We start from the raw sequence: 16,020 nt of genomic DNA, 5'->3' as shown, positions 1-16,020 counted from the left end.
CAAATTCCCCTCCTCTGCTTCCTTAATAGGGGCAATTTTTATGGCTAACAGAAATTTACTCCCATTTGTAATGTAGCCGAGGCTGCTATAAAAGAGCATGCTTTTTTCCCATCTTGTCTCAAGCAACTGAGTTGTGCAATGTTGCCAGTTGCAAAAAATCTTCAAGCAGTTAATTCAAGCAAGTACTCATTTGTTCATTTCTTCTTATGAACATGTAGTTACTACAAGCCAGTTTCCCCTCAGCATCAATGCAACTCAGTCCTATGGTTTTACTGTCACACAACACCATTTTCAAACTTCAATTGAAACTGTGTTTTGTAAACGCAAACAATATAAAAAACATTTAACAGTTGAAAGCATGTAAATTAAGTAACCTCTTCAGAATTTAAATAGTTGAAAACAATTATATTGCATTGCTTATAATGCTCCTAAACGTGTAAGAAAGAGTTGAAGTCGGCAACTAGCATAAATCCTTATCAGTTGTCCCTTCCCCCAGATACAGACAAAAGGTTCCACACATTTTTTAAAGTTTATTTAATCTCAGAACCACTGCTATGTTACACCTGTCAGGCTGAAGTTTATTCACTTTCATGTTAAAGTTCTGACAATAAGAATGGATGACATCAGGATCCAAGTCCACCAGTGTTGTGTTGAGTCAGTATTGGTCCAGTAAGACAAAAGTTTTGCAGTCATTTCCTGCCCTGCTCCCCCCCCCCTCCTTTTTTTTAGATACATGAAGTATGGCCTAGCATTAGTGTCACCCTTTTATCTGTGATTTATTTAAACAGGATGAGATGGAAACTCAGTTGTTTCCTCATTTGTAGGAAAAGTGACATGAATATTCTGTACTTCAACAAATAAACACTTAAACACAGGATTCTGTTTTGCACTGTTGCAACCCTTTCATTTGAGGCAAAACATCCCCCCCTCCCCCTGACCACCACCATAATAAGTACCAAAGCATTTCTAGTTTTGATTTTCATCAAGATTTCCAAACTGGCAGATTTTATTTTCACACCCTCTTCACAATAGACAAGATGCTTACCATATATTTAGGATTACAAGTTGTCACTAAAAGAAAACTTTACACAACTACTGTACATTTAGGTTGAAAAACTGTCCTTGCATGAAAAATATACCTAGAAATCAAGTGGTAAACAAGAAAAAAACATTAAGAGTAATGTTTTCATAATGTGCCATTTTGAATTTATCAACTCCTCCTCTACTTTTCATTCATACTCTGTTTTTACCTATAGTATTCATTAAGGCAAACAGCTAATCCATTTCTGAAGAGGTGCTGTGGAAATTGTGGACAAACAGCAAACATTTGGCATTAAAATAGATAGCACATATGTAGCCTCTAGTAATATACATTAAGCATTTCTCTTGGACTTCGGGATAATGACAGGGGAGGATGAACATGCTAACAATGTCAAAAAGGCTTAAAATTTAGCGTCCAAGCAATTTCTATTAATGCTTCTATAGTTTTCAAGCTCTAAGTAGTATAGAATTTATGCAAATGCATTAAAGAATTCTAGCTTGGCAAGTACACCCAAGCAGGTTATTAAACTATATATACAGAAAGTGATAAATACAGAATTAAAAGAGTCCTTCCGCTTCTCTTTATAGCCTTGAAAATTGACAAAAAAACTTGAGGACAGCTCTACAATATTAAACATTAGGTAACCGCAGGAGCTGGGAAACCTAACTACACAAACTGATTAAAATACTCAGATGACTTTGTAGTGTTTAATACAATTCAGTTCGTAGTCAAGGGCACAAGACAACATTTAACAAAAATAATCACATCAATTGACCTAGAAATCAAATGTAAATAGATATGAATACAATCTCCAAAATCTGTCTTTAAGTGAACATTAACCATTTATTCAAAGTTATACAAGAATTTGAAGGATAAAGTCTTCTGCAACAGGAAACCAACTTACAAGTTTCATGTCTCAGTTGAACTGAAGTGGAGGCGAGCGGGGTGGGGGGGGGGGGAGGGAGGGGTGGGGGGATGAAGGGTGAACAAACAAGTTAGTAGGCCCCATCCAGGCAGCTAGAAAGTAAAAACAGGCTCAACAGCAGCCTCCTCCAGCTTGTTGTCCTCCCTGATTGCCTGCAAGTGTTGCATTAGTAGCAGCATGTTGAGGGCCAATTTTTATGCCATTTGCCTGTAATGAAGTTTAAATACACAGTGTAATTATTTTATAACACCAATATAATTGAAAAGCTTTTTTTTTTTTTTAGAAGATCATATATAGCAAGTTCTGCTAATGTATGCAATAAATACAGCAAAATCTCCTTTTTTTTTTTAGCAGTATGCCCTTGGCAATTAAATATAACGTAAAGGAAGATGCTTTCCTTCTCGTTTCTTCTCTATGTTAAACTTCGCACCTTCAACTCCTAATACTAACACACAGAGCAAGAATTGTATTTGAATACTACTTGGCATAAGGCTTTAAAAATACATAGCATTTGCTAGGAATGTATAACCTCTCCCCTCTCACCAAAATCTCCATTAGTTTTATATTAAACTTTTCCTCTCTAGGCAGCATTTCTTTTCTGTGTTGAATCAGCTGTAGAGGCTAAGGGCATACGAGTGTTCTGTGTCATCAATAATTTCTATGATCCTGAAAGACATGGCTACTTGCCAAGAACCCACACACAGTGTAGCTCTTTCATTCATCAAAATCACACTTATATCTTAACCCTCACTCCCTCAAGTGGATTTTACCTAAAAATACAGCACTTTGAGAAAAGTAATACAGTAGCTTCAGAAATTAAGCTCTTAAGGAAACTTTGCGTCACAGTAAATCTCAGATTTATAGTGCTTGGCAGTTGTTCTGCAACAGTGGTAGCCTTGGGGTTTCTGGCACTAGCTCAGTATTGACAGCAGCTGATGTGGTTTCTTTTCGCTCTTTGACTCCTCTTTAATAAAAAGCATGCCCTATGGCTCATTGGTTTTGCCCCCTCTGGGCTGATAGCAACTTCTTGAGGAATCAAGGAGCCAGACTTGGCATAAAGCCAAATAAATAGCACGGGCTGTTGGCTCTTGACAGCATATTGCAATCAAAGCTCCATAAGGCACAGTAAAGCAGTCAGCTACTATATGAAACTCGACAGATACAATGAGCATGCTTTTTCAGACACTCTGATTACTGTCCAATTTATATTGCACTACTGAGTACAATTTCTTTAGGAAAAATGTTAAAGAAAATTTAAAACTTTTCATCACTAAACTGAATATAAGAAGTGTCTCACCAAAACACCATATATACACACACATTTTTCCAGTCAGAATTAGTGTCTTTGAAAGATTACTATTCAAGTCTTATTCAGCTACAAGTTTCCTAATGCAAATACTTTGCATACTCCTGGAGGTTCTCATTATTTCCTCTATAGAGTCATAAAAGCAATATTTTTAATAGTCTAAATTTCTTCATATTGAAACATATTAAGCAGAAGGAGGTGAAGCTATTTAATTGAGTCCTGCCAATTCCCTCATGACACTCTGAACAATTCTGCAAAGACTATCACACTTAAGAGAAGCATCAGACAGTCCCAAACAGAGAATGCACCTATTCACAGAACAGAACAGAGAGTGGCGGTGCAGATATTCACATGTAGTTTCACTAAGCACCTCAGCAATGACATTTAGGGACATGCAGGGTAAAACAACTTTGGGCATCAGAAAGGACTGACCACTTCACATTGTCAAATTTAAATCCTAATATTTCTATTTACTACCACTCAGTTTGAATCTGCTTTTTCTACAGCCATGAACCTCTAACTGCTCCAGATTTTTGACAGCATAATAATTTCAAAATTCAAGAGACACATTATAGGTCTTTCTAGGCTCTTGCATTACAAAAGTGCTCCCTGCTCCACCTCCCCACCCCCACCCCAAACAAGCAAAGAGACAGGCCCCAATAATCTGTAATTTCAGTAATGTGCATAGGCAAAATGGCTAATCTTTTATTCCCTACAGAACCCAGCCACCTAAACCAGGAACATTTCAAAAGTCTTTTATGTAACTCTCAAAGCAATCCCTCCCCTACACTGGACAGCTCATGGAGTGCATCTGGCATATCAACATGGTCCCCCATTTACATAGTGGAAAATTATCTTTGAAAACAGATGACACCATATGGAGAAGTGGATGAAAGTGGATTTTCTTCTCTTTTGGGGATTTATATTATTTTGTGATGCTTCATGGATGGATAGGGTCACTTATTTTAATCCATTTTTATCACAATGGCAGACAATTCTATATCCAAATGGAACAGACAAATATTTTACTGTCCAGCCTTCTGGGGAAGGTGAATTTTGTACATTTAACAAACAAAATGTGTTCAGAGTACTAAAAGTTACCTCATTATTAATGTCAAAAACTCCTTCCTGGATTTTCTCGTAGATCTCCTTTGCGGTGTTAATAAATGCCTAAAACAGAGGAAAAAACCCACGAACACAATGAATGCGATATCCTTTGGTATAAGATGCACTAACTGCATCCAATCTCATGTGCAGTTGTTTCAGCAAGACTTTTCTTCCTGACCTCAGCAGGAACAGGTATGACAACAGCATCCTATACCTACCCTGAAGTAGCAACGGATCACATGCTGTTTACAAAAACAGTGGCATTTTCATAACATCTGCATTCTACAATCTGTTGTCCAGTAATTACAGGGTAAAAGTGGTTTTTAAGATATATAAATTACTTTTAAATTATTTATTTCTGACCCTTATGGATAGATTGTGTGGCAGATGGTTTCCCCTACCCTTAATATCTCTGTAATAGGCCACTCTAGATTAGAGAGCTTAGCAACATAAAACCACGGGGTACTTAAAATGATGATGTAAGGATGCTGTCTGCGGGATGAAACCTTATGCTATCATTTAATATTCACCTAATTTTAAGAACGTATTCTCTTTAATTAATCTTGCACACAATAGGCAATAGACATCTTAATAGTAGAAAGGTGAAGCCCCAGGTTTTATTATGATTTCCGAAAATCTATTGTTTTAATTCAGAGAAAAGACTTTGACATTCAGGTCTGAAAAGTGAATGATTTAAATGTTTTTGGTTGAAGTTTACAGTCAACAATTCCATTCTTCATCTCTCATTTAACTTTATAGGTTAAGTAATGCCTAAAATAATGTATAATTTAAGAGGTGATTAACAGCAGCTAATAATTATAATCAATACCAAACATATAGTTCTTTTTGTTTTAAAATACCAACACCATGCAATCATACAAGATATACTATCTCCTGCACAAGCCTATTACAGCAAATATAGATCTAATTCAACTATAAAAAAGTAAACAGGGTTCATGGAGAGGAACAAATCATACCTTTCCTCATTTCTACACTGGAAGCATTTGACTGCTGAACTTGCCACCAGAGCTTTGTTTCCTAATTAACAGGACTGATATGTTTTCACCTTTAAAGGCCTTACAGCTCCCCAGAGTAATCAATCTACTGCAGCTCAATTACTGCACCAAGCACACACCACAGCCAGTGAAGGAGACTTGAACGACTGCAGCAGGAGCGGAAAGATATGAATATGCATAAACTCTAAGTGGGTGATCGAATCATCACAGAGGGTCATGAGAATTTGCAGCAAAATAATGAGAAGAATTAATCATTGCAGATTCACAAGGCACTTAGGAAGTGAGTTCGTTTTTCAAACACACGTTAGAGTTGAGGAGAAAAATTGGCTTTCGGCCAACTACGAATTGATTCAAATTCCTTAGAAATTGAAGGTTCAACGTAAGAAAAAGAATTCAAATTTATCTTGGTTTCTGATAACACAATAATTATTGTAATAGCTTCATACATGGGTCTATTGAAAAATATAAGTCAAAAACTTTGGAAATTCACACAGCTGGAATCTGTGAGGATACTTGCTTGCTTCTACTCTAGCAGGACATTAAACAGAACTTTAAGTCTTAATGTGTTATGATAACTTCATGTAAACAAGCACTTAACAATTGGCACTTATAACAATTCTAGACGATGTTGGCTAACTACGCCTAGGGTCTTGTAATTCTCATGAAATTAATTCTATTAGATCTATAAAAATTACTTTAGACCAACAAAACTAGAATTTTAACAGACTACAAACTCCAAATTAACACAACTGAGTATAAAATCTTCTGGATGCTTCACTCAAGAACAGATCACTGCAGGAATGCACCAATCCTCACAAAAAAATAGTAAAATGCACTGGAAAACATAGTGTGATTTAACAACACTCAATCTCCCCCCACCTTCATCATAGTTATTACACATGTACTGTATGAAGCAAAAAAGCATACCGAGTTCAGTACAGTCTATTTTAATATTAAAAATATTGCCTAAGAAACCACTGATCTGAAAAATCCAAATATTCCATTCCTTTCAGTTTTATCATTTCAGTTGTCTTCTGCATGGCAAAATGCTAGGCTGCACTGGGTCACATAGAAATAATTTCTATTTGAAAACAATGGTTGGACAAGAATATAGCACATAAGTCTATCTCATGTTTTCTTCAGTTGGTATGGATTCTGAAAAATTACTACTAATCAGCCATGAAGAGAGACTTGCATCCCTTGAGACTTCCATTTGTTTCTTGCATCCATGTATTTTAAGTCAGCTTACACTTCAAAGCATAAATGGACTCAAAATAACCACCTGAGAACTTTACTGAAAACAGCAGTCTACTAAGAATATCATATCAGATTTTGGCATTGCATGCTGGTGCCCCAATTAGCAAGGACAAGAAGGTGAACTCAGTATAACTGACTTCTTCTAAAAATCTCTTTTAATACTGCATGTTCTAACTCTTATCTGGAACATGCAGTATACTATAAACTCTCAATTATTTATGGGCAGTTTATCCTATTTGCAGATTAACTGAGCTATGGACGCAGGAAGACAGAGCAGTTTCCCCTCAAATCCAGTTTGGATTTATTAGACCATGTGCAGGGGACTGGAAGAACACAGCTGTAGCACTTCATACGCCAACTTGGATCCAGGTGCAGTTTAGCCACTTCCACACAACACAAGACCTCGACCAGTAAGCCCACATGGACTCAGCTGGCTGCCTACCAAGCCTACTGCAGTTACACTGCACATTCCCATAATGCTGCTGTTACTAAAATACTCTACAAAGATAGTTGAGCACTTCCACCCCAAATCAGCTCAAGTCCAGGTTTATTTTCACTAGCCCAGGAGAGGCAGTACCAGATTCAATCTGGATTAATACTCAGTCACCTGAAAGATGGCAAGGCCCTAGTACACAGCACCTCCATTACTTATAAAAGGGAAAGAGAGACTTCAGTATGTTGGACTTCCAAATATGAAAATTCTAGACTACTTTTCAGGAAAATTAAAGAAAACAATGTAACTTCAGGAAAATGTCTACATTTAGTGTTTAACTCTTTGTTTTCATCTTTCTAAATCACAAATTACTAATGCTTTTATGCATGAGACTACCAAATGTATCTGCACCACAGCATTAAAAGAGAAAAAAAAAAGTTGTATACAAGTTACTCAGTGATTTGTTTTAACAGAACGTGTTTTTCAATTGTGTTCACATTATAACTAGGTTCTTAAAGAATAGTAATACCCCGCTGAGGAAAATTACATTACTGTACAAGTGGGAAAGTAAGTATTGTAAGATGTGATCTGCCTGTCGTGTCACGCCTGCACCTACTGCTAAGCTAACAAAGGAGGTTTTTGAGTCACAATATACCAGTATAATAACTGTAGATGATTTGTTTAAGGAGTTCCATAGATTGTACTGCTACATGGGAATCAAGAAGTCAAGTCTCACAATGCTTACCTCAAAAAAAACCCCAAACACCACAAAACCCCAACTACCAAACAGTACAGATGCTACATTTAAGATAAATTAATCCTAAAAACACTGAACATAGAATTAAATCAACTTCAACATCCATTTTATCACACAAAGTAAACAAGTAATGTACGTTTACTACCCTTGAGACAAAACCAGGAAGAATGAATTCTATAACTGGTAAAAAACCCACAGGAAGTAAGGGAATAAGGTCTTGATACCTCTGTCTTATGGAATTTGTATGCAAGAGCAGTCATAAGCTAAGGGCACCAGAATACAAGTTCTAGAACAGCTACGTTTAGTTTTCACTTGGCAGATGTCAATAACGTCACTTCTCTTTCTTAGAAAGCTAATGCCATGACAAGTATTTGAGGACTGAGCTACAAGCTGAACATAACAGGAAAAACTTGTAAGTGAATCACTGATACTTTTAAAAACTCAGATTTTACAAGTTCATCTGTGCTTAACATCAGAGTAGTAAGGTTCTGCGTTGCCAGCTCATGTAACATGCTGCCCTCTGGTGGCAATATTAAAGTTAAATTTAGTGCTTTGAAATACAAATTCGGCAGTCATTATTTCTGGATGCTTTCTTACAATTAAATGAGGAATGCTTATAGGTTAAATATCTCACAAATTCTAAAGCATGACCCTCACCTCTGTGGTCAGCCAACACCTAGGATTTCCTCCACCTTCCCAACTTCCTATCTTATCTTTTAGCTATAAATTACAATGTAGTTAAGAGTACTATAGTATTAAAGAATGCATTTGGAAACAGTAACAATACGGATCCAAATGTATTTTACCCCTAGAGCATTCACCATCCCGGTGTGTAAGTGGTGCTAGATGGCCACTTAATGGAGTGAGATCTCAAAGCTCTGAGCAGCCGTTTTATGCACAGTAAGACAATACTTTTTACAACTGAATGATCCTTCAGAAAGAAGCCTAGGACACTAAAGGGGCTACAGAGGTGCTAATTATCAAGCAGTAGGAAAGTGCTGTATAATGAACCTACACCCCAAAAAGCACCCCAACACATTTGTAGCCTTAGTTTTGAAGTAAAGGTGCACAGGCACAAAACAGACCTTGACAGCAACTTGTTTGTATGTAGCCATTGAAGTGCAATCTTTCTGACAAACTTACTGGGAAGATGCACATTACTAGAGCTTGAAGTGTCTCAAAAGTCCTGCAGCTGATGTTGAACAGTTACAAAGGACAGAGCACCTGAGGAAAAAACGAGATAAAAACCCCAGAACTAAGAATCCGTCTCTCCAGCAGAATCTACAGCTCAGGCAGGCAGGAGGCCTTATCATACTTTTCATGCTCTTCTATGAAGCCTGAAACCCTTGATTAACTCAAGACTTATTTGGATTATACCTTGGGATGCCCAGAAGCCCCAAGAATGGTGGCAGAGCCAGCGTTCCTTACTGCACAGCTGGGGCACAGTCCAAGGGTTTGCCGTGAGGAGGTAAGAGCTGTGAATCTTCACTGGAGCCAGGTGTCCTGCCCCTTCTCTCTCTCACAGCTGAACTGGCATGAGCTTCACCTCTCTGTTTTCTCATGGGAAAAAACTGGCTGAAGTGCCAGCTTCACACAGCTAAAAGGTCACAAAACTTTGATTTCAAGGAACTTGAAGGAATACTGGTTTGGATACAAGTGAAGATAAACCTAACTGTTCGGGTTTTTTTTAAGACTCTCATGAACTAGAAATCCTGCTCTTTTGCAACTTCTAGTCAGATTGTATCTTGTGTGTCACTTTACCTTACTATGAAAACTATTAACATCCTAGGATTTTCAACTTTTATTAATAAATCCTTGCTAACTATATTATCAGGTCAAACAACGGCTTGTTTACCAGCAACTAGCTGTGTTAAGGGAGGGTGTGGAGGGGAAATAAAAACACTTCTAAAAACCATTTCAAATTTAGAAGCTGCTAAGAATCTCATCTTTCCATAAGATTTTCATTTTTACCCTTCAGAATATTACAAAGGCCATCTTCGTTCTCTTATCCATGACCAAGTAGTACTGCTGTTGAAGCTACAGGGGTTTTGAATATTCATTATTCATTTAAGCAAAAGTATGAAAGAAGCTGCCTGAAGAGAAAATTAAGTTACAACTGAAACAAAACCATTCAATGACCAACCAGCTACATGTAGCAGAAGTGCTCCATTGCTCAGTCAAAACCATTAGTCTACTCAGATTTAATCCTAAATAATGAATCCATTATTACATTCTATTTATGTGCAGAGAACTTGGAGTAACACAGGAAAAAATCTCAAGATGAAAGCTTGGCATAGGGCTATATAATCCCCTCCATATGGGAAACAACTTAGTAAAACCAGCTCCCACACCAGGAGTCAGTGATACACTAGTACCACTCAAGTGAGATCAGCTTCTGAACAGTGATGGTGTCTAGTACTGGTTTTAGTAGCCAGAAAACTCTTTTGCTTAAGGTTGATCATATTAAAAGTAGCAGCCTAGAGTGAAAGAAGAATGCGCGAAGTTATTCCAGCTTCCCAAATATAGCTAGGTATCTTTACTTCTTAAGAATTAGTCCATGTAAATGGATTCAAACAAATGATGTTCCAGAGACACAAAGATAAGTACTGGGGGCTGTAGAAGACTGCAAGGTCACCTTGAGTTCACACAGGTGATTCTATTCTGTCTCTAAAAGTGTTAGATACAGCCCAAGCAGAAAGCACTCTGCAAGCTCCAAAGTGAATGTTTCAGGTAAGGCTGCAATTGACAGTCATATACTGTTGTTGCACTACCAATGAAAAAGCAATATGATAAAATTGTTAATGTCTCTTGCAAATGAGAGAAAAACATTCTTAAATATTATATGCAATTTTAATGCAAGGTTGGAAAGTAACTGAAGTTATGATTAAAACAAGTGCAAACATCCTTGGAGTTGGGACCTCAGACTTACATGTATACAAGTGAAAAGCCTACTGATAGGCATCAGGGTGTTTTCTTCAACCCCCCCCCCCCCCCCCCCATATGTGACACTGAATTCTGCAAACAGTACTTGAGAGTGCACATCCCCCATCCACAAATCAAGAAAGTAGAACAGATATGATAACCAAAATTCTATAAGTTAACACTAGATTCCTTTCACCATGAACTAAAAACAAGTTCAATGTTTCAGGTCTAATTTAACTACACATTCTACCGGGAGAAAGCCAACAGCCATGCTCAGAGTGTACATTACTGAACATCTATAAAACATAGTGAAGATTTTTTTTTTTAAATGGAATTGTAAAGAAAGAAATGCACTAGTGATACAGCTTAGAAATCACAGAGGAGAAAAAGCACAAAAATTCAGTTACATTTTGATAGCTACCTTGATAGCTTTAGACAGAGGCTAAAAAGAAATCAACAACAACAAAAAACCTTGTTTAAATAATTATGATAACTGCTGAAGAGACTAGTATAACTGACCTTACACTGCAGTCAAATTATAATCCTGTGCTTAACCCCTGCCTCCCCCCCCACCCCCCCGGTAATCCTTCTATCCTCCCAATGGTTTAGAAACTCTTCTCACCCAATCCCATTCTGTATAACACAGGATGATTCAACTCTGTGGCCACACTGAATTCTTAGAAGACTCCACAGAAACTAGAAAGGAAGAGCCTACATCCCCTTCCCACTCCCAACTATCAATTACCTATTGTACAAACAGGGTTTAAACACCCCTGCACAAGATAAACAGCTAACAGGATATTCTCTACTGCTAAACATTTCTATCCAAGATGTAGGTTATGAGACATAATCCTGAAGAACACAATGAACTTTTTTAAACTGCCTTAAGACCCAAGCAGTCAACAGGTCAATGTACTGCTACAGCTACAGATTGACTAAGGCATTACATAGTTGTGGAAATCAGGTTTAAACAAGGGAAACAGCTTAAATGGCATCAATGACAGAAGCTGATTTGTTCATATAAAGAAACTGCTAAAGACTCCACCATCAGCTTGCAAATATCTACAACAGCCATTTATGACACAAGGTAAGATAAAGTTGGGTTGGAAACAATGTCAAATTGATCAAAGCAAAGTCTAGAGGCTTGTCTTGTCATGCTTCACACAGAGAAATGTGTATTTTCAACTAGAAATGAAAAAATCCATTAGGATAAAAAGTCTCCTCTGGCTATTTAACTGTTTCTAGTACAACACAGGAGACGACACACCCATGTGCTGCTTTGTTTCAGTATTATATTTGCATGAAATGCAAGTTGTCTGTATACTGAATGTCTATGACTAGACTGCAAGACTTTTATGGCTATCTGCTTGTGCTTTATGATGCAGATCTGTCTGTTAACTTAGGTAGCACCACCAGCTTGTACTGCCACATTGCCCCTCCTGAATTCCCCAGGGATAAGAATTCAGCATACAAGAGCCACACAGTTACTAGCCCGGTTGCTGCAGGGCCAGGTATTAGTCTGGACACAGACTAGAGACAATATTAAATTAAGAAACGCATGTCAGATCTTGAACCAGATGCTGCAGAAATGCTCATGTGGTAATCAGCCTAAGCTTCCTAATGTAATAGGGCAACATGCAAGGCAATGCCCCTACCAAAGTAGCTGTTCAGAACATGTGGAATGTGGTTAGATAACCCACTACCTGTGTGGGACTGAGAACAATACAGTAACCTGTATAGCTAACAGTGTCTCAAGAATAATTAAAACGGGTAAAAGCACTCACAATGGAGTTTCTATACACCTGTAGGATGCAAGCTATACAACGGTCAGACTTACTGATGTCAATCAAAAGATATACAAGAATTAATCTATCTTCTATAAACTAAACAGACTTGAAAACACAGTGTGAGCAGTTCAGAAAAAAAGAATAATTTAAGACTCCATGAAGAATTCCCTCAGAAGATTTTTAGAGCTGCCTGGGAAGCTTCCCTTACTGCTTCGGAAATTACTGATATAAGCAGCTGTCCTACAGAACTAAAGAGGATGAGTTTACCCCATTTTCTACTCTAAAAACATGCATTAAAGCATTTTTGTTTATTTTAACAAACAAAATTCTGGCAACTAGTATTTTGAGCAGCCATGTATATTTATGAGATAGACTGCTTCTACATATGGAGGTAGGCTACAGAGGACTACAGGATTCAAATGATTTCAGGAAGGGCTTCCATGAACAATGCAAGATGTTTATTTCTAAACCCTTAACGGTCTTGGTTCTTTTGCTGTGAGTACTTTTGCCTCAGATTCAGAAAGCAAAGTTTGAAAACCAGCTTTATGAGGAAAAAAACCCCCAACATTTAAACCGCAGAACATGTTTGGACAGGTAAAATTGATATTCTTCCTAATTCTACTTTGGACAGATACCTCAAAGTTGGATTTAACTAGTTCTCTTAAATGGGTGGAAGAATAGTTTAAGCCTTGCTACTGCATACTCTGTAGCTTCTTTGTTGTCACTTTTCCTGGCAATCACACTTACATTACTTCCTTTAATAGCCAGAAATAAATTTCCATTACTACTTTGCTTTGAATAGCAACCACTAAGCAACACAACACAGGCACAAATGCAGCAGGCCAAGGCTTTATTAGTCAACTACATGATCTCAGTATGGTGAAATCCTTCTTTTGGCAAAGGAAAGGGGAAACAAGACACCAGTTGTTTTCTGGGAATGTTCTAGCCTGTTATATCTACACATTTCTGTATGTACACATGCATATGCCTTACAGTAATAGTGTCTTTCTCCAAAGCACCCTTTTTGAGGAATATTTCCTACTGATGGGTAAGAAGGACAGACGGCTGACAACTGAAGTAAAAATTGATCTTAAACATTAGTTTTATCATTCTACAAGACTGCTAAATACAGAGCAGAGAAAAGAACAGAAGCCTAATACATGCACATAGTTCTTAAATATTTCTGAAACTATATTCACGTAAACTTTTGTTTGCATAAGTCTTTGCTGCTAGCTAGTCAGAATCTGTATCTACTATTTGGCTCTGGAACTATGTCCTTCTCCCAAGTAAAACAGCCTGCTCTTTCAACACGGCTGATGCTGTATCTTATACAGACATGTTTGACTTCAAAGATTTCTACAGGTATCCTGGCATTGTAAGGGTTAACTACATAACCCATGCATGATACACTATAGTCTTCAGTGATTTATCAGCATGGATTAAAAATGCTGTTGAGTAATTAAGGGGATATTCCTTCCCCCCACAAACCCCATAGTTTTTTTTCTCTCATCCCCCGATAACCACCAGACAATTAGAGTACGCCCCTTTGACCTTTGACCTATCTAAAAAGTCTAGTACTTTTGGAAAAGACGAGCAGTCTAAGGCTCAAATTAAATGCATAAAAATTTTGACAATTTATCTGAAACCTAAGCAAGTAGAAGAAAGTGTGTGCTTCAACACTTAACAAAAATGCACTTGAAAACATCTAACAATCCAGATGCAGATTCAGAGACTTGCAATGTCCAGCTTTTTAGATCCAGCGTACTTCCATCAATGCAAAAATTCAACAGTATTACTTTCTTAGCCCCTAGTTTCCCAAATAAGCCACTAAATACATTCTCCCCATTGCCAGCACATAAAATGGCATTTGTAGACACAGGGCCACAGATACCTTCTGCTTAAAATTTAATCTAATTTTAGCTGAATTACCTCAAATGTTGTTCTTCCTGTTTAGTTTCTACATCCTCAGGCAGTCACAAACCTATAATTTCTTTCCAGTCCTGAAGTCGAGTACTGAAGGCTTGCTAGATTTGCCTCCATTTTGCATACTCCGTGTTCTTTCCTCAAATGTTGCCCATTCCACATGATTTCCTTCCTTTTTCCCTTCTATTTTTTTGATACTGAACAGTCCAGAATCAGCATTAAAATGAAAATGGTCTCTTTTGTCCACGAAGTGCTACCTTTTCACCTACCGTGCCTACTTTTTCTCCTCACTTATTTGTACTGGCTCAAAGATTAAGATTTTGCTCCTTCAGCTGTAACTATTCTAGATCATGCCACCTCTTTTAGTGTTGAATAAGAACACCTTTTAAGGAATGCATTTGTTTGTCACTAAAAAGGATTATATCCTAAAGCTTTTCGATCAGAATTAGAAAGTTAGTACATGCACGCAATTACTCACTTGTATCATCAGAAGGAGAGGAATCTACTTGAACTTTTTTGACAAAACTTTATGCTCATTATCCTCATGATAATCAGAGATGCATTAGGTACTGGACAACTCATTCACTAGCATGTACTTTTTGACATGGAGAGAGGTACTAATGTTAGAATCAGGTACTAACAAACCAGAATGAATAAGTGAAAGCTGTTTGTTACTCTTACTAGAACGTTTTAAAGAATACTAAATATTTCAAAACTAGAAGGCTTTACCACTAAAAGAATACCTCATCGGTTGTCCACCATTTTGCATTTAGGACAATTTTGGGAAACAAGTAAGGGCAGTATGAGAAGCTGAACTATGTCATGCTATTATAAAAAAGGTTAGTCAGTGGGGATGTATGAACTGAGTATAGGCCTGAAAGACATGTGAAACAATCTTTCTGCTTTACATAGCACTAGTATTTCAGATGGAGCTCTTTGTCCACCGCTGTACTGTCTCTAGCTAGGATGGAGTTAATTTTCTTTAGAGCAGCCTGTTTGGTGCTGCGTTTTGGATTTGTGACTAAATCAGTGTCAATAATACACAAGTATTTTAGCTACAGCTGAGCAGTGCATGTGCAGTGTCAAGGTTTTCTGTTTCTTACTCGGCCTCCCACAGCAATTAGGCTTAGGGTAGGCAACATCCTGGGGGTGCAGGGGCAGACACAGCCAGGACAGCTGACCAGAATTGGCCTAAGGGATATTTCATATTATGTGACATCATGCTCAACCATAAAAACGAAAGGGTAGTCTTTCCAAAGCAGGTGTTGCTCAGAGACTGGCTGGGAATCAATCTGTTTGTGGGAAGTTGTGACTGCCTGCCTTGCCATCACTTCTTCCCCCCACCTCTTTCCTTCATTTATTAAACTCTTTATCTCAACCTCTGAGTTTTTCTCGCTTTGGCTCTTCTGGTTCTTTCCCCTATCCTATTGGACAGGGAGAGAGAGTGAGCAAGCAACTGGATGGGCACTTACTTGCTGGCTGAGGTCAACCCACCACAACCACCCTTCAAGAAAGGCATGCAGTAAATCAAGGTGAGATATGCAA

General features: G+C 37.7%; 1 protein-coding gene across 1 annotated transcript in view; it reads right to left on the bottom strand.

The window, feature by feature from the left end:
- Positions 1-586: 586 nt before the first annotated feature.
- RAB2A (RAB2A, member RAS oncogene family) overlaps positions 587-16,020 on the bottom strand; it is a 45,538-nt gene continuing 30,104 nt past the window's right edge. The window contains exons 8-9 of the mRNA XM_049820838.1: positions 4,375-4,443; positions 587-2,174 (exon numbers count right to left, since the gene is read on the bottom strand). Of these exons, the coding sequence (XP_049676795.1) occupies positions 2,079-2,174; positions 4,375-4,443 (165 nt within the window). The 3' untranslated portion in view covers positions 587-2,078. The remainder of the gene's footprint in view (positions 2,175-4,374; positions 4,444-16,020) is intronic.

Source organism: Accipiter gentilis, chromosome 2 (genome assembly GCF_929443795.1).
Source record: "Accipiter gentilis chromosome 2, bAccGen1.1, whole genome shotgun sequence".
Taxonomy (NCBI): domain Eukaryota; kingdom Metazoa; phylum Chordata; class Aves; order Accipitriformes; family Accipitridae; genus Astur; species Astur gentilis.
The sequence above is the reverse complement of the archived record's forward strand: the minus strand, read 5'-3'. Positions and strand labels throughout refer to the sequence as shown.